This window comes from Calidris pugnax, unplaced genomic scaffold, assembly GCF_001431845.1.
Source record: "Calidris pugnax isolate Ruff unplaced genomic scaffold, ASM143184v1 scaffold1030, whole genome shotgun sequence".
Lineage (NCBI taxonomy): Eukaryota > Metazoa > Chordata > Aves > Charadriiformes > Scolopacidae > Calidris > Calidris pugnax.
This window is the reverse complement of record NW_015091797.1, coordinates 7,293-29,891: the sequence shown is the minus strand read 5'-3', so window position 1 is coordinate 29,891 and position 22,599 is coordinate 7,293. Positions and strand designations below refer to the sequence as shown.

At 38.1% G+C, this 22,599-nt stretch overlaps 1 protein-coding gene across 1 annotated transcript; it reads left to right on the top strand.

The window, feature by feature from the left end:
* Positions 1–1,074: 1,074 nt before the first annotated feature.
* Positions 1,075–21,479, top strand: YME1L1 (YME1 like 1 ATPase). Its single transcript, XM_014962064.1, has 19 exons — positions 1,075–1,306; positions 3,708–3,839; positions 4,755–4,917; positions 6,720–6,818; positions 8,712–8,821; positions 9,994–10,144; positions 10,236–10,343; positions 11,150–11,232; positions 12,073–12,163; positions 14,108–14,260; positions 15,590–15,722; positions 16,230–16,292; positions 16,799–16,911; positions 17,256–17,411; positions 18,102–18,253; positions 19,105–19,231; positions 19,331–19,404; positions 20,040–20,126; positions 21,194–21,479. Exons 1-19 carry the CDS (start codon positions 1,277–1,279, stop codon positions 21,335–21,337), a joined length of 2,169 nt encoding a protein of 722 aa, XP_014817550.1. The 5' UTR covers positions 1,075–1,276; the 3' UTR covers positions 21,338–21,479.
* Positions 21,480–22,599: the final 1,120 nt, after the last annotated feature.

Sequence of the window (22,599 nt, the reverse complement as noted above, 5' to 3'; positions counted from 1 at the left end):
CCCCCCTGCCACCTCCCACCAGACCAGGTTGCTCAAAGCCTCATCCGCTCTGGCCTTGAACCCCTCCAGGGATGGGGCAGCCACAGTTTCTCTGGGCAACCTGTTCCTGGGTCTCACCACCCTCACAGGAAAGAACTTCTTCTTAGTATCTGTTCTAAATCTACTCTCTCTCAGTCTAGAAGTTACCCTCATCTTGTCACTCCACTCCCTAATGCAAGAGTCCCTCCCCGTATCTCCTGTAGACCTTTTAGGTACTGGAAGTACTGAAGGTCTCCCTGGAACCTCCACTTCTCCAGGCTGAACAACACCAACTCTCTCAGACCGTCCTCACAGCAGAGGGGCTCCAGCCCCCTGACCGCGTCACAGAATCACAGAATCTTCTAGGTTGGAAGGGACCTTAAAGATCATCTTGTCCAACCGTCAACCTGACTGACAAAAATAGACACCCACACAACAAACAAGGAGCATCATCGCTAAACCATACCTCCCAGCACTACATCAACCCGTCTTTTGAACACCTCCAGGGATGGTGCCTCAACCCCCTCCCCGGGCAGCCCGTTCCAATGGCTGATAACCCTTTCAGTGAAAAAATTTTTCCTAATATCCAGCCTGAACCTCCCCTGGCACAACTTGAGGCTATTTCCTCTTGTCCTGTCGCCTGTGCCTTGAGAAAAGAGACCGACCCCCACCTCTCTCCACCCTCCTTTAAGGTAGTTGTCCCTGGCCCTTCTCTGGATCCGCTCCAACAGGTCCCTGTCCTTCTATGTTACTTCTATCAGTGGTTACGCTGACAGCGACCCTCCTGCCGCACCGCCACCCCCGCGGGACCGGCCTCTGCGCTGTCTTTCTCTGGGGAGCGTGTGGCCGCCCCGTTTCCCACCCCCACAGCCCCTCTTTTTCCCTCAGGAATTCCTCCCCGGAGCACCCCCGGTACCGGTTTCGTAGCCGGGGAAGGTGGGAAAACAAGGGTTGCTAAGCAACCTGGTTTGTGAGGCGGTGGCTGCGCGCGGGAGGGACGCCATTAGGGAGAAGCGACCCGGAAGCTCTACCATCTCCGGCCGCTTCCGGGAGAGCCTCCGGCCCGGTCACTGCCGGTGGCGGGGCGCGGCCATTTTCCCGACGAGCGGAGCCGTGGGGCCCTCCCGCTGGTGGCGGCGGCGGCTGCCACAGCGACCGAGCGGCTCAGGCTGACAGGCGGGCACGGCTCCTGCGTCTGGGCGGGCGAGCGGAAGAGGCGCCTGTGGTCGCCGCCGCCGCCGTCGTCCCCGCCGGGAGGATGTTTTCCTTCTCTACCGTGCAGCCTCAGGTGAGGGGGGTGCCGAGATCGGCGGTGGGCCGCGCTCGGGGGGCCCCCTCTCCAGTCGGGGGGTCCGTTCCGTATGCGGGTAGAGTCAGTGGGGCCGGGCAGAGGCACCGGGGAGGCCGGGGCGGTGTGGGCCTCGGCGGGAGGAGCCGAGATCCCGGCTGCCACGTTTTCGGGGCCTTGGCGAGTGTCGGGCGGGCGTGAGGTATCGAGGTGCGGGCGGCGGCCGGCTGGGGGCACCGGGGGTCCCGGGGGAGAGGGGCTGGAGGCGGAGGGGGGGGGCTGCAGCGGCCACTGGGCTTCTGCCTGGGGAAAATGTGCGCAAACGGAGCGGAGGAGAAAGTAAAAGCTTATAAAACCTGAAATCCAGAAGTAACCTGGAGATGGCGCTTTTTAGTAACTGTTTTTAAAGTGGAAGCAAGGAGAGAGGGTGTGTTATTACAGCTAAAGTTGAACTGCTGTTAATTGTCACGGCTTATTGTGAAAACCGGAAAGAAATGACTTAGAAGTTATAAAGCTAGTGGAGGAAACGTCCCTCAATTATTTGTTCTGTAGAACAGTTTGGCTGCAATTAGGAAGGCATCTTTTATTAGACAGCCAGTAGGACGGGGCTAGTGGGTTTTACGGATTTTATTGTGAACTATTGGTTTTATTTTTATGTTTTCTGTGTGTCCACCCCCCCCAAGCGTCCCCCACACCTCGTTTCTGGGGGATTAGTATGGGATAGTCTTATCCCTCAGTGGGATTTGATTGTTCTTCCCAGATGTGGAGAATGTGTTAATTGCTTTTGTTAGTGTAGTGAAATGCCTGAACTTGTGATGCTGTTTTTAGGAACGTGTCATCCCACCTTTCCAGAGTGAGAGATGCAGGAGGAGGAAAGCTTGGTTAGCGGTTGGGATGGCAGCTTTGACCTCAGGAGCCTTTATGGTTTTACCACAGACTTCTTTCTCAGAGTTTAATTATAACTTTGGACAATTAGTTCAGAGGCAGTTTTCATGTCTCACAGCATTATCTCTCTTGATCTTCTGTCTAGTCAACGCAGAGGTGGAAGTTCTTGTGGAAGGATATTCATAGGCAGAGGACTAATCAGGAATTGCAGTCAGGTATTGTTCAGCAGCAGGAGCTGCACCCCAGCTCTCTTCCCTAGTGATGTGTAATGAGACTGAGGTGTTCTGGAAGTGTTGGAATTATTTGTACCATATATTACTGTTAGAGGAGGAGTCCTGATATGTGTTGCATCCAGGCTTTTATACTGATTCACGAGGTGGTGTAACTGAGCTGACTTGGGTGCTGCCAAACTGCAGAATTGACTGTGATAGATGCATATGCTTTCTTTAGGTTAGTTTGGTACTTAGGTATGCTGCTAAAGTGGGATCCCAAGGAAGAAAACAAAGAAAAAAAATTTGGGAATAACTTGTGTAATGCAGGAAAAAATACAGATATTTCATGTTAGGAAAGCATTACTTTGTAGATGAAAATAGGTGTTGTTTGGAAAATATTTGGAAAATAATACAGGAGTCAGTTGTACTTAAGAACAGGGATCTCTGAATTAATAAGATGCTGATAAATCCTTATGATTCAGTGCTATTCAAAAGCAGTCACTGAACTTTCCAGCTTGATGAGATCTGTTGCCTGAGTAACTGTCCAGGGATAATCAAGAATTTACTATGCCATAATATTGCATATTAAGGCCTGAAGTTCAGACCTGCCACTGAATAGATGGAGTAGACTCACCATTCTTTTTCTGTTTATGTTGTTTAAAGAATGTTATTTCTCTTCTGTGGCTGTGAAGTCTTGTCAGAATGGTGATCTTGGTTTTGCCTTGGTGAACACCAAAACAGGCTCAGGATGATTGGTTGCATCTGGTTGCAACAGCACATATCTAACACAGCAAACAAGTCATACATTAAAAAAAAAAAAAGGAAAAACATTGAAAAAATACTCTGAAGGAAGTGTTAAGTGTAGTAGCATTTTTTCCCCCTGCTGTTTCAGCTGAGAAAAATGTATAAGTTGTCTATTTTTTTTTTGTAATTAAACATTGTCTTAAGTGCAAACTGAAGGCAGTTTACATCTCCTAAGTGTTAATAATCTCTACCTACTTCTGTCTTTGCAAATCAGGTGATTATTTTCTTTAAACCATGCTTATGTTTGAAAAGCAGGAAATGTAGCCTCTTTTTATTTTTTTTCCCCTCTTCCGGACCTGGTGAGTTTCTAATCCATCATGCATACTTAAACTTTTATCTAACACTGTGGTGTTGAAGAACCTAAGTTCATGTGCTTTACTATGAAGTCCTCAGTTAAAAGGCAGTGTACAAGATATGCAATTATAAGTCAAGGTTTGGAATGGAGTGATGTTTAAATAGTTTAAACAAGTTCAAATAGTTTCCTGATTTTTTTTTTCCAGGCTACTGTTCCTCTGAGTCACCTTATCAATGCCTTTCATTCACCAAAAAGCTCCACTACTACCGCCAGCACAGCATCTGTACAACCTGTCCAGAGAGACGCCTCCCCGGAGCATGATCCTCAGAAGAGTGAGGTACTGAAAAACTTTGTAAAAAGTGGTAACTTGTTTTTAAATGAAATGAATCCAAATAGTATCATTTTAAGTGAATATTTGACTTGTTTTATAAAATAATGTAATGTGACGAAATGAAACAATGTTAACATGTAGAGTGTAACTTTTTAAGAGAACTTCAGTCTGTTGGTACAAAAATCATTATTTGAAACTTGAAGCCTCTCTGCTGTGAAGTTAAAACAGTATTTGGAAGTAGTGAAGCCTTCTACAGGGTCACAGAAAATACTACTTTTAAAAATTTGTTTCTTTTAACCTCTTCCTTCCCCATCCCTATTTCAGAAATTTTCCAGACAATTATTAAGCTGAAGTAGGAAGGCTTGATCCACTGCTTTAAACCATGTGTAAAAGTCAGATTATGTTTAAAAATGTATTTGTACTTATTTTGAGTATAAGTGGACCAGAAGTAATCTACCCTAGCCTTTAGAACTATGTTTATTTAAGAAATCCCAAGGGGGATTTTGCTGTTTGCTCATTTGGGTGAAATATCATGGGTGGATGTTGCCGTACATCCTTCCCCTCACACTCTCTGTTTGCTCTATTGTGAAGAGTAGAAAGTGTTGAAAAACTGCATTTTCTTCTGTGCCTGCTTCAATCAGGGAGCAGGAGGGTTTTAAAAAGACTGAGTTGAAGAAAATATACTTGTCATAAATGTACTGTGACAATGAAAATATCAATGTACGCAAATGGAAAAGTTATTCTGCATTGACAGTAGCAAATATTTTTTCTTTAATCATGTCCTTTCATTCCTTCTTCATTTAGAAATTTCAGTCTGAACTGTGAAACATATGTGCTGTATTGTACCAAAATTCTTGATTTTTTTTTTTTCCCCTTAAGGTAATCTTAAGTAAACTGTGAATGTTTATTTCTGTTTTGCAGTCTGTACTTAATCTAAGAGATCTGGGACTGTCTGATTTGAAAGCTAACCACTTCAAAGAATTGGTGAACAGGTTGCTTCCTGGCTACTGTGCAGAAAACAAAGTCTCTTCACAGTGGCATACATCGTACGTCTCTGCTGAGTCCTTCTTCGAAAATAAGTATGGTATGTTTCAGAGTAGTGTTTGTGAGAATTTATAAGACTTATATTGTAAAAGTGAGCACAGTTATTCTTTAGTTTAATCTCTTGTGCTGTAGGTAACTCATAGTTTTTAAAAAAATCTTTAAGAAAAAGAATATTAGTGTATTTTTAGTTGTATACGTATTGCCTCTGAAATGGTGCTTTTGAATCTTGGGAATTTTAGAAAACTCAACACAGATTTTGGGATTTCTTCAAATTTGGATTTGAAGTTGGCTGCTATTAAACTTGTCTGAACTCAGCTGTAGGACAAGTTCATTGTCTCTTAAGAATGAGCCTGAATAAAAATACAATTTTTTTCCACCAGTTTGTCTCACCAAATAGAAGAAATTAGATTTTGCTAATCTGCAAATGTAACATAGCTGACATTTGAGATGCTGCCTATATAGTATTGCAGTTGGGAGAAGGATCATAAGAATAGTATCTCAGGGCTACTATTAAAGTATTAAATTGAATGTGTGGGATATAAAAAAAATTAGCCCAGAGGCAGTTTCGTGAATGTGAAGAGGGAAGTTGCAAATGCTTCAAAGCTTTGATAGATGGACATGAATGCTCACCAGACTGGTTGTTTCAGTCACAGCTGAAAAGGCAAAGTTATAGGTGGAAAACTGCCAGAGACAAGGGAGATCCTAAATCTTCAAGAAATACTTCTGGTGTAGGTGACACTGCGTGCTATCGATAACTATTGATATGTGTATGTTGTGCATAAAGTGAGAAGAGTATTTATGTTTTTTTTAAACTAATGTGTTCGTAATTATGTTGTATTAGATTATCCAGTATGCAGTATTGTAGAAGATTGTGGAATATCCAGCATTGTAGAATTAACATTTAATCCTTTTTTCTCCTTTCCGTAGTTGCTCAGTATTTTAGTTGTTAGCTTGTCTGCTGTTACTACAATTAAAAAAAAAATAATAGGAAGATTGAGAGTTCTTTTTTGCTTTCCTAGATGTATCTAACTGGTGTAATAACTTCCTCAGAATATGTAAAATAAACAAAAAAACCCCACTCTTTTTGTGATTACATTAGCTTCTGAATTATTATGGAAGAGAGCACACGTAGGCTTGCCTCAGTTTTTTTCCCTCCTCCCTCTGCAGGTCTCTGATGTTTCTTAAGTAATTCTTACCCAGTAAATGAGGATGAGCTCTTTGAGCTTTTGGTAACTAAACAACAGATAAATGACAGTCCTCTCATCTTGCAGTCTATCCTGTGCTTGAAATAGTATCTGCTAATAACTTTTTCACCGTGATGCTCTTTATTTATTATTGTTTCTGTATTGCACGAAGACTGTACAATTACAGAGACTTAGTATAGTTTAAAATATTTTCATCATGTTATACAGTCTGTTTTAAAATGCCCGTGAGCAGTCTGTTGTCTGAAGCCTTTGAAAAGAAATGATTATTTGAATAGTGGTCTTTCAGCTTCATGAAAGTCCCTGTCCAGTCTAGATACATTTATTCATCTCTGTACAGATGTGCAGAGAGGTCCCTCCCAGATACAGCTTCATATGCAAGATTCTGGGTACTAATGTTTTTTTGGAAATTCTATTTAGAAAAAATCCTGGTATACTGCAAAATGCCTGACATAAGTTAATGCAAGTAAGTTCACTATCTATGTACTGGTAGTGGTTAATTTGTTTAATTACAGATTCCTGAAGGACCATAGTAAAATAGAATTAATATTTAAGAAAGAAAAAACAAGCTATGTGCAAAGTAATATTTAGTTGCCATTTAATATAAGGTGTATTTACACTTTATTGTATCTTTTTACAGGCTTTGTGGATGTGTTCAGTGTTTTACGCTCATCTTGTTTGTACAGACAGCATCCTAATCCCCTCCAAAGTTTCTGTTCAGATGTTCGGTGTTGGCCAGGTATAAAACAACTAACTAATCTCTATAGTATCTTTTTATTATGGGAAAGTATTTTTATTTTTGCTTTAGAGATTCAATCAGGAAATAACAGTACATTTCCAGGAGGAATTTTACATTGATACTAACACTTGAAATCATAGTTATTTTTGCATTTGAGTAGTATGCTTCCAGAATTAAGTTAGCAAACAGGGTGTAACTGTAGAATCTTATTCAAAGATGTCAGTATTTGTAGATTGTAGTCTTAAAAGGAGATGGATGAGCTGACTGCATTTGAATCGGTAAATACGTTGAATCTGATATTCATCCCAATGAACTTTCTAAGGTGTTTGGTGTCTGGTTTAAACTACTCCTGGATGTACAGTGGGTTGCATTAGCAAGAACATAACCAGGAGCTTAGGGAGTTCAGGTATTGTCCTCTGTTCAGGTCTACTGATGCTGCATTGGGATACTGTCTCTGGTTTTGTGTCCCATTGCTGAGAGAGAGATGCTGACTAAATAGAGATAGCTCAGTGATGGGCCACAAGGCAGGGTGCAGATATTCAAGCATTTAATGTGTGGGGGAAGCTGAAGGATCAGGGGTTTTAAAGGCAGCAGAAGAGAAGGCAAGGAGTGATCTAATTGCTGTTGGAGTCATATTAGTTACCCTTCTCTTGCACACCTTACAGAAGATGCAACAATTGACGAGTAAAATCAAAAGAAACTCCTGTTGGAAAATTTTTGCAGTGAGAATGGCCACAGTCTGAAACGGATTGTCTGGAGAGGTTGTGTTATCTTAATAGTAGAACGGTTTAGGTTGGAAGGGACCTTAAAGATCATTCAGTTCCAGTCTCCCTGCCATCAGAAGGGACATCCCACCAGACCAGGTTGCTCAAAGCCCCATCCAGCCTGGCCTTGAACACCTTCAGGGGTGGGGCCCCCACAATTTCTCTGGGCAACTGTCTCAGCACTCTGAAATTTATCTAATCTATATCTACTCTCCTCCAGTTTGAGACTTGGAGACTTTCAAAACTGAGCTGGAGGAGGTCCAGAGCTACCTGATCGGTTTGACTAGATCACCTCTGGAAGTTCCTTTTATCTGGTGCTTTTCTGTGATAACAGAAGGCTTAATTAAAACTATATAATTGACTGGTACTGGTGATTATTTTAAAACATAGCAGTGAAAGATGATAAATATTATTGACTTTTCTGATTTATGTGATAAAAGTCTCTATCCCCGGGTTTCTGATGTGATAGAGGATGACATATGGTGCTATAAGCTCACTGTGTTTAGATGGTCTCATTTCTTCTGTCAGTCTCAAAGTTAATAGCACACCTAAGCCATTCCAGATCTCTCCAGGGCACCTTGTCAGCTGAGCTTTTAGACAAAGCTTACCTTAGAGCAGGAACCTTCCTTCTCATCCTCCTGGATTAGCTTCTGAATGTTTCATGTTTATCAGCCTGCCTGGATTTAATTGGGCTGTATGTCTCTTCTGTTCCCTGAGGGGTTGATGGGGTTGGCCAATTACTTGTCATTCACAACAGCTACTCCTGATTATTTTAACAAAAAGTTTTATGGGGAAAATACCTTGCAAAACAGTAAGCGGTGTGCTTGCAAGTTTAGATCATAAATGTGGTTCATGACCACCTAACTAGCCATTTACAGTACTGAAATCTATTGGTTTATTTATCCAGTTTATTACTATTAGAAGTGTCTTTCATACAGTAGTCTGGTTTTTACTTATTTGGTCGGTCATCTTAAACAGGTTGCTGCTTGCAGTTCACTGTGGATGTTTTGGGAAGATTATATTCAGTCATATGATAGTCTTTCATGTAATAGTTTCTGAAATCTCTTAGGCCTTTTTTTTTTAGTGGTATTAATGGATAGTTTTTTAACTTTATTATTACTATTTTAAGTTTACATACAGTCACGGTCCTTTAAGACTTTGAGATCAAGAGCAAGACGTCTGCAGTCAACATCTGAACAATTCCCAGAAACAAGAAGTTCTCTTTCTTCACTTTTGAAGGTAAATATGATTAGCATTATGAAGTTGTTTGGGGCTTATTCAGACCATCTATTTCTCTTGAATGAACCTTAACAATTTACCATGGGTGTTTTGTTTCACTAGTATGAAAACATGTCTTAATTCAAAACTTGAGCTAATGAAAACCTACTGTTTTACTTACTAGTACACAGATTTGCTTCATATATCATCAATATAAAGATTTTTTAAAATTTTTTTAGGATGCTAGTTCCAGAGTTTTAAACTCTAGAAATAAAATACTTTGTATTCTGTTTTTATGGTTTTGTTAAAAATAGCTTGGACTCAAATTAAGTATTTGTTTGCAACAGAAATACAGCTAGTTTAACATATATGAATGTATATTTTTTTTAAGCAGTTCAGTGTGTGATTGATGCTTTAAGAATGAACTTACTTGCTGCTAGTATGTTTTTAAGATACAAAAATTTTAAACTCTGTGTATTTATGGGTTACAAACCCACATTCTTTTAATTCCACAGATAACTAGCTAGGCTTGGAGTAGCCAAGCACTTAACAGAACGGAGTTAACCTAGGTACTCTTTGCTTCTAATTGGTTGTACAGAAGGCAGACTAATTGAAGTATTTGATCTTACTGTGTGTGTAAATTAGCTTTGAACTCTCCCCTACTTCTAGGCATATGTAGTTTATTTCATCTGTGGACTAGGTATACCATGGATGAAGATAAGCCAAAGCTAGCTCCATCTGCTGCTCTTAAATTTGGTAGGGTGTATGAGATGCATCATGCTCCATCAAAAGATTGAGCTGTATCAAAACTATGTTTAGGAAGGTATTTCACATTTGGTAATAATTTAAATTGATTTTATGAAGCAAAAAACTTAAGCTAATAACTCCCACTGAATCCAGTGTACAAAGCTAGCTCTGTACAAATCTGCCTTAGAGTGCATTTTCTGTTTGGACTGGAGTCTGGGCTCTGAACGTGTCTCATTCAGCAAAGATCAGGGTGCCCCTGCTTGGAGCCATTGTTATTCCACACTCCAGCTACTGCCCTGTCTCATCTAACTAAGCCCATAGCACTTGAATTATATGCTTTTTAAATTTTTTTTTTTTAATCCCTCACCCATGCTAGTAGCCAGGTAGTAACTTAACTGTGTATCAAAACTTAGTGTATACTAATGCTACTGTGGAAAATATTTTAGGGCTTTATCCTGAGAAAGCGAAGAATTGATGTTGAAAACTTAGATACACTAATGAAAACAAAAAACATCCCAGAGGCACATCAGGATGCTTTTAAAACTGGCTTTGCAGAAGGCTTTTTGAAAGCACAGGTATTCCTGCAAAAAACACTTGGTAAGTTGTTTTAGTTCATGTATCTTGTCTTTGTATTCAGAAAGTGGTTTATTTCAGCCTATTTTAAATCTCTTTTTGTTTTCTTTTACAGATTCCTTAAGAAGATCACGTTTGCTTTCTTTCTTTCTCTTTGTTCTTTGTTTTTATCTTGCCATATATTCGTCATTTTTACCTGGAAAAGGCTCCTTTTCTGATGCTGGTTAGTTACCTTCTTTTTTCCCCACTGTTTCACTTGTGTTGTTTCTTCCTTCAAGTTTAGCACAAATTAATTGTGTTTTGACATTATGATTGGTTTAGGATAATATTTCAATGTACTAATGAAAGACAAGAAGTATTTCCTGCTTTTGGCTACAGCCTTTCAGACAATAGTGTGACAAAATGTCTATAGATACAAAAAGTTGTCTGTTAGTATAATTGTTTTAATTCTTCTGGTGAAAAAATTACATGGAACCAAGCAGAGAAGTAGTCAGATTATTCACCAATTATGTATTTGTCTTTGAATTTAGATGATGCATTTTCTAGGTCAGCAGTAAGCAAAATGGTTTGATTTTTATTTGTAATCACAGGCTAGTTTATAGCAGCTAGGTGCCGGCATGGCCAAATTGTCATTTCGAGAAACCTGTTAGGAATAGCAGAATGATCAAAGTCTGAGCTAATGTAAATGCAGAATTTCAGTTTCATGCTAAGTTGTCACCTGGGCCTCAAGAAAGGGTGTGCACAGAAACTCTGAAGAACAGCTTCTGGCTTTATGTACTGGTTTTGGGTGCAGGGCTTTCTGTGCTTCAAATGACTAAAAGCACATCACTGAATTTACTGCAAATATCTTAAATATTTTTTCTAATTAATTTTATTCTTGCTGGACACTTGTAAATGGAAACATGCCTTTTAAAAGGGCATATGTAAAGTTAGTGGCATAAAGGTACGCATTCAGGTGCAAAGTTCAGTCTTGGAATGAAATGACTTCATATGTAAATTTGTTGTTCATCATCTGCTGTTTGCTATTAGTACGCTTTCGAACATCGAGTATCTTTGATGCAGCAGTTGATCCAATCCAGTTGAAAAATGTCACCTTCGAGCATGTTAAAGGGGTAAGTTCAAAAGTGAAGTGTGTATGAGTTCTTGCTTAACTAATCGTTATGAGCCTGAAGAATGTCTTAACTCTCTTGAAGAAATTTCTTTATAAGAACCAAAGCCTTCAATGTATTGACCACTCCAAGGAGGGTTTTAACCACCCTTGTTCTTTTTTTACACCTTTGTGGCATTTAGTACCTTGTAAAAGTGCACTCTTGACTTGTAGAATCACATTTTTACAGGCTAGAATAGCAGAAGGCAGGCCATAAGTACCATATGAATCTATTTTTTTTTTTTTTTTTGGTAGAAGTTGACCAATACAAGAAGATGGTAATGCCATTTGATCATTTCTCTCTTGGTACCACCTCTTTCGAATAGCTGATATGAGGACAGGAGATAGAGATTCCCAGAAAGAAGCAGACATGTCGCTGCTGATGGGATAGCTTTTTGATCTTTCTATTCAGCTATTCTTTGCTGTCAGTGGCAAAATGAGGACCTCCTACTCTCCTGCACCTTGGACAAATAGATAAATAATCTCTAACTAATTAGACTGATATCACAATGTAGAATTTTTGATTCTATATTTGTCTTGTAGGTCAGATCTAGTCTTGACCTGTTTGGTTATTCCTTCAGTATTTCAGTGTTTACAAATTCCATTGAACAGTTCCAGGAAATAGGTTGAATTAAACTTGTGGACACTTGATATCCACAGAAATTCTCCTCTTTGTTCTGTTTTTGATCAATACAAAATTGGAATCTTAGATTTGTCTAAGTCTCTAATACAAATTCACTTAAAAAAAAGATGCAAAATTTTATAAATGCTTAGTTATATTTTGTGGTGTGTTTTTAATGTGTAGGTTGAAGAAGCTAAACAGGAATTGCAAGAAGTTGTGGAATTCCTGAAAAATCCACATAAATTTACTGTATTAGGAGGCAAACTTCCAAAAGGTAAGAATTATTACTCAGCAGAAGTGAAAATCATGTGTAGCCATCGCTCTCTTTGTAGCTTTGTTCTATACTGCATAACTAATTTACAGCCTAGCTTGTAAATACTTTTTCCTTTAAAAAAAGTATTTAACTAAAATGGGCCTAAATACTACTGTTGTATTTGGGAAAAATAATGAAATAATGTTAGACATAGGTAGTGCATTTCCCTGTTTAAAATATTTGAGGCACAGATGAATCTTCAAAGACTTCTTTATTAAGAAGCTTCTTTATTAAAGGATACTCTTAAATGAAGTACTTAGGGGCAGGGGAGCAGAGGTTAAGGTAGTTCTGTTGTGTTTCCTGTCTTACCTTCAGTTCCCCATATGTAGAAATTGGTCGTTCCTGCCTGCCCCCATAGAGAATTGGAGGTATCTGAGATATTCAGATACATCCAGGCATCTTTGCTGATTCTATCTTTCATGTGGTAGGAGTTCGATAGAAACATGAGGGGTAATAAGCTGTGACAGTGCAAAGCAGCAGATTGTAGATTCCAGCAAAAAGCCTTTCAAAAATCAAACCTGTTTCTCATGGTTAGCAGCCTTCCTTACAGGGTGAAGGATAGATAATTCTTTGAAGTCCCAAGTGAACCTTTCAAAGATGATGCACTGAACTACAAAAATTCTTCTTACTTGTCACTGAACATAACACAGTAAAAAAAAAAAAAAATTATTGCTAAAGATATGCATAAGTGGTGTTAATGCCTCTTTGAGTAGAACTTTATGTAGCCCAGAGGTTTTTAGGTGTATATTTTTCCCCCTCCTACAGCTGTCTCTATGATGTTAACTTTAAAAAAAAAAGTTAGTATCTTCCTGTGACAAAAATTCTCAACTCTGTTGTATCTCTTATCATCTGAGATACACAATGTAAGTTTAGACCTTATTGCAGCCTTTCAGTACTGAAAGGGGGCTTATAAGAAAGATGGGGACAAACCTTTTAGCAGGGCCTGTTGCGATAGGACAAGGGGTGTAATAGGTTTAAACTAAAAGAGGGTAGATTCAGACTAGATAGAAGGAAGAAATTGTTTTATAATGCAGGTGGAACAGGTTGCCCAGAGAGGTGGTAGATGCTCCATCCCTGGAAACATTCAGGGTCAGGTTGGATGGGGTTCTGAGTTGAAGATGTCCCCGCTCATTGCAGGGGGGTTGGACTAGGTGACCTTTGAAGGTTCCATCACACCCAAACCAGTCTACAAATCTATGATAATGAAAAAAGTCCAAGAAAACCCTGTATTGCAAATGAATATCTTGGGGTTAGACAAAACCTACTGTGCCTTCTTCAGTTAGTAAACTAATATACAGTAGTCCTTTATCTTGAAAGGCAGGGCTTTTACGTAACTGAATTGTTAGAAGGCCTGTATTTCTTCTGTCAGGACTTTTAGTGCTCGCTGACTGCTTTAGAGAGTACAGAAACAAATGTTTTCATTTAAAAGGATGATTAAGCTTGATCATAGTAGAAGGCTAAGCAAATCTGAAATACGTAAACCGGATAAATCTGTTTCCTGTTAATGCCCTATACTGTTTGGAGTCAGTTACTTGGAGTGATTTAATTTTAAAAAAAAAAAAAAAGGTTCCACTTGGAAATGGCTAGGAAGATGTCAGCTTGAAGAAGACACTGTTAGGGATTCAGCTGCTAAACTTTGCAGTAACTTTGTAGAATACTTCAGGCTTCTGTTTTTATTTGATAGTCTTACAAGTCTTTGTTGTTGTTTCAATATGGATCAGAGTGTATCTCGATCTGGTATAGGAAGCTTCCTCAGACAGCAAGTAGTAAGCAGTTATCTCAAATGGGATATTCATGGCTTTTTGAAGCCAAATGGAAAGTATTTCTTCTAATGCATAGAAGAAACAGCACTGGTATAATAAGATTGTGAATTTGGTGGGGGGTTTTTTATGTTTATCTTTTTAGGTATTCTGTTAGTTGGACCACCTGGTACTGGCAAAACCCTTCTCGCACGGGCTGTAGCTGGTGAAGCTGATGTTCCGTTTTATTACGCGTCTGGATCTGAGTTTGATGAGATGTTTGTTGGTGTAGGAGCCAGTCGCATCCGAAGCCTGTTCAGTAAGTTCAATGTCTGTGGGTTTGAAATCTTTTAATATGCAAGACTTGTTGTTTACGAGGTTTGATTAGGTACAGTTCTGGTTACTGGGAAGTAGTAGTGTATGAGACTAATAAATAAAACCTTAATTGTGTAGGTAAATCTCAGAATTGGGAGTATCCATTAACTAGAATCTTGTTAGTTGTCAGATGAAATTGTAGCAAAAATTATAACTGATGTTACAACGCTCCTAGAGAGAATAGAAGTAATTTAATTAGAAAGGTAATGTCCTGTAAACTAAATAGGCTATTTTAAGTTGTAATTTACTTAACAGTCATATGTAAATTATTGTAAATTTTAATTAAATTGTAAACTTAAGATAAAAAGTAGTCCTAGCCTTCTCAATTACTCCCCTCATATTTTATATTGTCTTTTTTCTTTATCTGAATTACAGCTTTATGGGATCACAGTGATCCCATAAAATGAAATATCACCAAGCTGAGATTTCCTTCCTCGTGCCCAGAATAAACAGCATTATAATGAAACTTTAAAAGTTAATGTTTAGGTTGATAACTTTTACACAAGAGGCTTTCTATTTTAAGTATGCAGATAAATATTATTGGGGAGAGGGGCATTCAACTTGTCTCTTTAAATGGAAGAATGATAGTGCCAGACATATACAATGTAGAAAGTAGCTTGCATTTGTAGAAGAGATGTGACTTGCTTCACATGGAAGGGATGTAAAATGTTACATGTGTTGTACCTTAAAACATGCATTTCTTTCTGTTGACTGCAGAAGTTTAGATTACTGTCAATTTTACAGATACGTCCAGCTGGGTGAGATGAGTTGCATCCTGGTCCACATATACCAGTTGATGATCTTAAAGTTTATTACTGCATTTTTATTTTGTAGGTTTAATACCTGTAAACTTGAGGGTGAGGCCTTCATTGTAAAGTAACAAACAGGTTCTATTAAAATCTTAGTTATTAGACACGTCACGTTTATTATTATTTTTATCTAATGGATCAATGTTTTCTTCCTAAGTCTATGAAATAAACTTCTGTAGGGAATTGATACAAAATACAATTAATTTCTTAATCTGTTTTACTAATTATTTCTTGTAGCATGATAAGAATAAGCTGATGTGGAGATGAAGAACCTTGCTTCTCTTTGTGTCACTTCATTTCAAAAATACATTTCATTTTTTTTAGACTAAAATCAAGACAATTCTGGTGATGTTTACTAGAACACTTTATAATCGAAGAGTAATAGAAATGGTATAATCCTAAATGACATGATACACTGCCTGTTCTTTTGTGTAGTTGAAATGTCCTGTTATTTTTCTTGTCAGGGGAAGCAAAAGCAAATGCACCATGCGTTATATTTATTGATGAGTTGGACTCTGTTGGTGGGAAGAGAATCGAATCTCCAATGCATCCCTATTCAAGACAGACCATTAATCAACTGCTTGCTGAAATGGATGGGTAAATATATGGATTCTTAGGCTATAGAAGGCGCTTGACTGACTGGTGTTTTGAATACTTGGGTGAATTTTTCTTCCTTGACAGCTTTGATGTTTTTCGTATGGTGGTTTGGTTTTTTTTGCAATGCTTTTAAGGATATCAATTTAAGATGCTCTTCTGACCACTTTCTAGTATTGCCAACAGTAGCCTCACTGTAAAGAATATAGAAGCTTCTAAGTGGTAGTAATACAATAGCAACAATTACTTTAAATAATTTCTCCATTTTTTTAGACTGCCTATATATCTAAAGGAAGAAATTCAACTCTGAGAATCAGGGCATGTTTTTAACCAGTTGCTGGGTTTAAGGTTCATTCTTGGATCGCATGTTGTGGTTTGACAGTGTGTTTTTGACTGGCCAGTTGAGCTCATCTGAAATAAGAAGTAGAAGTAGTTATTGACAAAAAAAAGGTGCAAATCCTGTCTCCAAAAGAAAACCGCCAATGTTATTACCTTTTTTTTTCTATACAGGTTTAAACCTAATGAAGGTGTTGTTATTATTGGTGCAACAAACTTCCCTGAAGCATTAGATAAGTGAGTATAATAATGTATTGATCATTTCTACAGAGCACGTATTAAAAAACAAACAAAAAACCAAAGTTGCTTGTGATAAGCATTAAGTGTTGTAGCTTCAAGTACTGAGTGTTATAGCTGGGGTATTTCCTCCTTAAAAAGGATGTTTATTGACCAGTTCTTGGCATTTAGAAGGTTGTTGAGTTAAATATGGAGAAATAAGTAACATGCTTCTAAGCATCTAAAATTTCTGGAAGTTTTTTCACTTAAATTGAACTAGCTGCATCCCCTGTTTGCAATGCAAAATTTTCAAATGCAAAAAATAAACCCTTTAAAATGGGTTGGTAACTAAACATCTTTCATCCGTCTTTTTACAAACAGATAAGAAAACTGAATTCTTTGCAATAGATGTAGTCTATCTAGATGTCTTTAGAAATATCAGATGGATTTTTGTTCCTTATATTTGTTAGTAACAGTTTACTGCAGCATTTTTTTAAGTCAATATATTAAATTGTCTTTTCCCTTAGTGCTTTAATACGCCCTGGTCGCTTTGATATGCAAGTTACTGTTCCGAAGCCTGATGTAAGAGGTCGTACAGAAATTCTGAAGTGGTACCTTAATAAAATAAAGTATGATCCATGTAAGTAAATCCTTTAATATCTTTTTATGTAACAATTTTTATACTGGATCAGCCCACTCGTGTAATAGTCCTTTATTCCATCAGCAATTGTGGTTTATCATGTCTCAGATTGTCTAGTATGTAGTCTTACAACAACTTTGTGAGGTCAGGGTTTCTTTCTAGTCCCCAGCAGTTCAGTGTCTTAAGAATTAGGCTTGTTTTGTTAAATGTTTTGTTTAATGCATTATTTTTAATAGAACGTGATGCTTGCTTATAATGTGATCATTTCTTGGTATTTCTTCATGATACAAGCTTTTTCAGGAGCAATATGGACCCTAATGACAAGTTTTTTTTTTTCCCCACAGCTGTTGATCCAGAAATAATTGCCCGAGGCACAGTAGGATTTTCTGGAGCAGAACTTGAGAATCTTGTAAATCAAGCTGCCTTAAAGGCAGCTGTTGATGGAAAAGATATGGTAACCATGAAAGAACTAGAATTCTCCAAGGACAAAATTCTAATGGGTAGGATTTTATACAGTAGATATGTATATCTTACAATACACAAGGGGTATTTTTTGAGATTTCTTGTTTCTTGATTTTTTTTCATTATTAAGACTTCTATAGAGAAAGAGCAGTTTTTATGCTGTTGTTTTTGGGGTCTTTTTTAAACAAGTTCTCTGTTAGTATATTCTGAATAGAACCTTCTGCGATCAGAGAGTAGTATGTAAAATCTAGAATGGCATACGTTCTTTAAGACTTGATGCTGCTTTTACATCAGAAGCACTGCATGTTGCATTTGAGCCTAGAGGAAGACACAGGCTTGATGTCTTACTCTTTCCCTAAAGGAAAGGAGAGAATAAGTGACCAGAAAGCTGAACTTCTGTTTAACTAACTTGTCGTGTGATAACACAAAACTTAAACATCTGAGACATACACTAAAAATCTGGTCTGTTCATACTTGAGAGAAGAAAAGAAATTTTCTCAGATACTTAGACTGCATATTACATCTATTTCTTTAAAAGCAATTTGTCTGTAGAGTATATCAAGGTCCACTCTAGACATTAAAATACTACCTGTAAACATTTTGCCCTTAATGAGTATTGGTTAGTTTTGCTTGCATACTTTTCCTCAGCTATTTTGTGCTCTGAGTATGTGTAATCTGTGGATTCTGGTAGTCGGCTGTACAAAAATGTTAATGTTCCTTCATTTAAGGACCCGAGCGTAGAAGTGTAGAAATTGATGAGAAGAACAAAACCATCACCGCTTACCATGAATCCGGACACGCCATCATTGCGTATTACACTAAGGATGCCATGCCCATCAACAAAGCCACCATCATGACACGAGGAACAACACTTGGACACGTGAGTATTCCCAGACTTTTATGTTGGTTTAGCATTTTGAGGAATTAGCCAACAATGCTATTTGTTGTAGTTATGTTAATGCATATTGTAATGTGTTAAAATACTCAGTTACGAGCAATCTTTTGGAAAAATCACTGGCTGTCTTTTCCGTGTGATAGAAAGGTGTCTGTTCTCATTTTGAAGTAAAGCAGCATTTCCCAGTGTAATAGTCCATGTATACGGGGAGAGAAAAGTTAGTGTGATTCTGCTGCAGTTAAAGTAGCACCCAACAGCAAAACTTTGAAGAATGTCTAAAGGACTGGAAAGTCCTTTAGAAACACTGCTCAACTCTACTTCTAACACGAGCATCCTTGATCAAGTTGCTCTTTATTCTGTGTGGCTCTTTCTAAGCCTAAGTGGTTCTCTACCTTCTTTCTAGCATACTTCTACCCTATTTTTTTCTATTCTGCCTTCAGCTGCCAAGCATTTGAACAGAAAAATATTTGTTATGTCTGTTTCTGTTGAACTCTACGCGAGTTAATGCGTTCAGTTAAAGAAAATCATTGACCTGAGTCCTCCAGACAAGTTGATTTGTGCTCAGTTCAGGTATAGGGAATAAGGAGATATTTCTGTTTCTTCTGGTGATAGGTTTAAGCTGTTTAACTTTGTGATGTTCATGGCCTGTAGAGAGGCAATTTCAGCCTGGAGGGAAGCACCTCCACGCAAACCTGGTGAGTGTGTAGATTAGGAGGAGGACCAGAGCTTTCCAATTGTTGCATAAAAGCAAGAAAAATATAATCAGGAATATTTTTCAGGTTATTTCAGTATTTTTTCTGTTTATTGTTACCTGACCACAGTTCCGTATCTTACAGGTATCCTTGCTCCCAGAAAATGACAGATGGAGTGAAACCAGATCCCAGTTGCTTGCACAGATGGATGTCTGTATGGGAGGAAGAGTAGCTGAAGAGCTCATATTTGGAAGTGACCACATCACAACAGGTCAGATGACTGGTAGTTAAAAGAGCTTTTGATCAGAGCCTGCAGACTGGCATGTTTAACTTGGTTTCAATAACCAATGTAAATCTTTTGGCTATCTAGGTGCTTCCAGTGATTTTGACAATGCTACTAAAATTGCAAAGCTGATGGTGACGAGATTTGGAATGAGCGAGAAGGTAGTATTTATTAAGTATTTATATGGCACAAATAAAATGTTCTGTTCTGTAACTACATGCCTATTTGGCTGTCAGTGATCACTGAGGCTACGTAGTTCTGGCAAAAAAAGAAGGTAATCCTTATGACTGGCCCTGCTATAGAAAACTCAAGTGAAAAAAACAATATATTTGACAGTTTAAAAATTAACTTGAAAGATCTTCACCTCAAAATTACCTTAAGTTACTAATGTCTGCAGAAAATGTTTATAATAAAACCAAACATTTTGGAAGTGAGGATTATCTTGGTGTTTTGGGGAGGAGGGGTGACAACATTTAGTATTCTAGACTTAGAAACTTCTTTAGTCATCTTTATTGCTCCATCAAGTGTTAGCAGTCTAGGAATTTCAGGGTTTTTTTTTAATAAGAAAATGCTTCATCAGGAAACAGTACTGTGGCCTGTTGAAATAGAACTCTGCGGTGACTAAATTGTTGATGCATAGGCTTCTTGTTTTGCTTCTGTTGCAAGCATTTCAGCAAGCATTTGATTAGTGTGTTTATTTGTTTGCACGTGGAAGCAATAGGTGAGGAAGCTGTTACTGTGTTTTATGTGTATTACTGCAAAAGTGGCAAGAAAAAGATATATTTTTGTTGTTTAGCTTGGTGTCATGACCTATACTGACACGGGGAAGGTTAGCCCTGAAACCCAGTCGGCGATTGAACAGGAAGTAAGAACACTTCTACGGGTAAGATTCGCTCCCCCTCTGCTCTGATACATTTATTTTGAGATGAGTTGAGCATCAGCTTACTTGATTATTCAGTTTGGTAACGTATACTGGGGAAAATACACAGGTGGGTGCAAGTATTCCCAAGTATTTAATGCAGCTGCAGTTTGGAGTCTCTGCATATCACAACTTTGTGGTGATTGTCACGTGCAAGTAGTGAGAAACAAGTTGGTGGTGTTAGGTCAGGATTTGTATTTTGCCTGTTCAATTCATAGGAGAAAAAGTATGGCTATAAATTGTTGTAGAACGGATGGGAATGTTTTGTGTTAGTCCCACACTTCATGACTTGCAGCTAAATGATTTTGTGTGGAATCACAGGGATGGCTGTATCAGATCTGAGTGTCCTGTTCCTCACAGTGATCAGTATCAGATGCTTAATGAAATTTGTAACATTCAATAATCACGGAACTTCCAGATCACTGTTCTGAACTTGTTTGGTACAGGCAGGAGAATTATTTATATCCTAACATTTTAAATGGTTAACACTTCTGCTGTAGTTGTTTTTGAACTGACTTGGTCACATAAGAGCTATCTACATAGAACTAAAAGTTAAAGTTGAAGCTGGTAATGCTGGCAGCGTGTATCTACTCGGAACAACTGGTCAGCTTTCTAAAAGTGCATAAAGCTTTGGGATTTTTATAAGTTTTTAAAAACTTCAGTCTTTGAGGAACATTCCTTGAATGCTTATTAATGTAAGATCAAATATTAATTTAATCAGCAACTTTTCAAATGTAGTAAGTCTCTTCTAAGTCACGTAAAAATCCGAAGGTTTGTCTCTGGATTTTAATTTTAATACTACTTTGCAAAATGCAAAGCTGGCATAAAGTTTGGTGGTTTGTTGTTTGTTTATTAATTATGCCAGCTAGATTTTAAATCTTTGTGAGACAGGAGCTGTGCTAGCTATGAAATGTAAGGCACAACTTTGGGTGTTTCAAGCTGTATTTACCTGAAACTTTTTTTAAGTGGAATCTTGCTGTTGTTTTGTTTCAAAGTATTAAAATCTTCCACTTTTTTTTTTTTAATATTAGGACTCCTATGAGCGAGCAAAGAACATCCTGAAGACTCATGCAAAAGAACACAAGAATTTAGCAGAAGCTTTATTGAAATATGAGACTTTGGATGCCAAAGAAATCCAAATTGTTCTGGAGGGAAAAAAGCTAGAAGTGAGATGATAACTTCTGGGTTACAGCAACTGATCATTTGAAGAATGTACATCTAGCAATGCAGTAGTCTTACGCAGCATAGCCTTTTTTTCCCTTCCTGATGTGTGTATGGCATTAGTGACACTTTAATATTAATCCTGTCTCTTGTGGGCTTCTGTTACTCCTCTATTTGTGTGTCTTATTCTGATGAGACACAACAAAATAAAGCAAGTTCCTCATCCTCTGCTCCCTACGCTCTTCACACAAGAAGTTGTTCAGAAGGATAAATCTCAGGGTTGAATTCAGCATTTTGGTTTAGTCAAAGGTGTTGAAGCTGAGAAGAAAAACATGCAGACATCCTGGTGTGTTTTGGCATAGCTTCCTGGGTCATCCTGCTGCGTGTGCGTTTGAAGTGATACCCCACAATACGTGCTATGGAATGTTTCATGGATAGTGACAGATCGATTTGTAAAACAGTAGTATGTATTCTAACTCACGCTCATACTCTGTTTGAGACTAGAGATCACTTTTTAAACAAGAATTCTTAGGTAAAAATGTAAGAAAACATCTCTTAAGAACGAAGCGGCTACACAGTGCATCTCTGTTCAAGGAACTTGTGGGAGCTCCATGTTAGAAAAAAACATTAGCGATTGCCTTTTCAGTGTTCTTGGGGTTAAAATACACACATGTATGGCTGGGAGAGAAACTTTAATGCAAAACCAACAGGCTTACCACGTCTAAGCCTCTTTGGACCATGTTTTGGGCAGAAACGTGGCAGGAATAAGAGAAATACCTGTGACCTCTGATGTGCTGCTGACAAGATTCTTAGATAATTTTTTTTTTTCATTACTGCAGTAGCTGGATAACAGTGCTTTGACAGTGCTTTTACACTGCTGGAGATCCTACAGAACTAGTTTCTACTAATACTATGTATGGGTGTTTGATAATCCAACAGGTAATTTCTTCAAAGATGGTAATACAGCTCACTAAAGAGTAATTCAGAAAATGTTTGAAGCATGTGTTGTTTCAAATAACATTCCCAGTTCTGTTCAACAGTAGAAATAGGGAAATAAAACCTTTTCTTTCAGGCCTTACAGAAACCTCTGGAAATTCTAAGATAATGAAACCAGTTTTGAAAACAAAAGCAGAAACACAGAATCAAATGGAAGTGATTGCTAGCAATTATATGCCAATGTTCTTCTGATCTCATGGAACTGGTTTTTAGGAATACTGCATCTTGATCATAATCTTTCTGCACAATTAATTGCAGACTTTTGGGACTATAAAGGCCC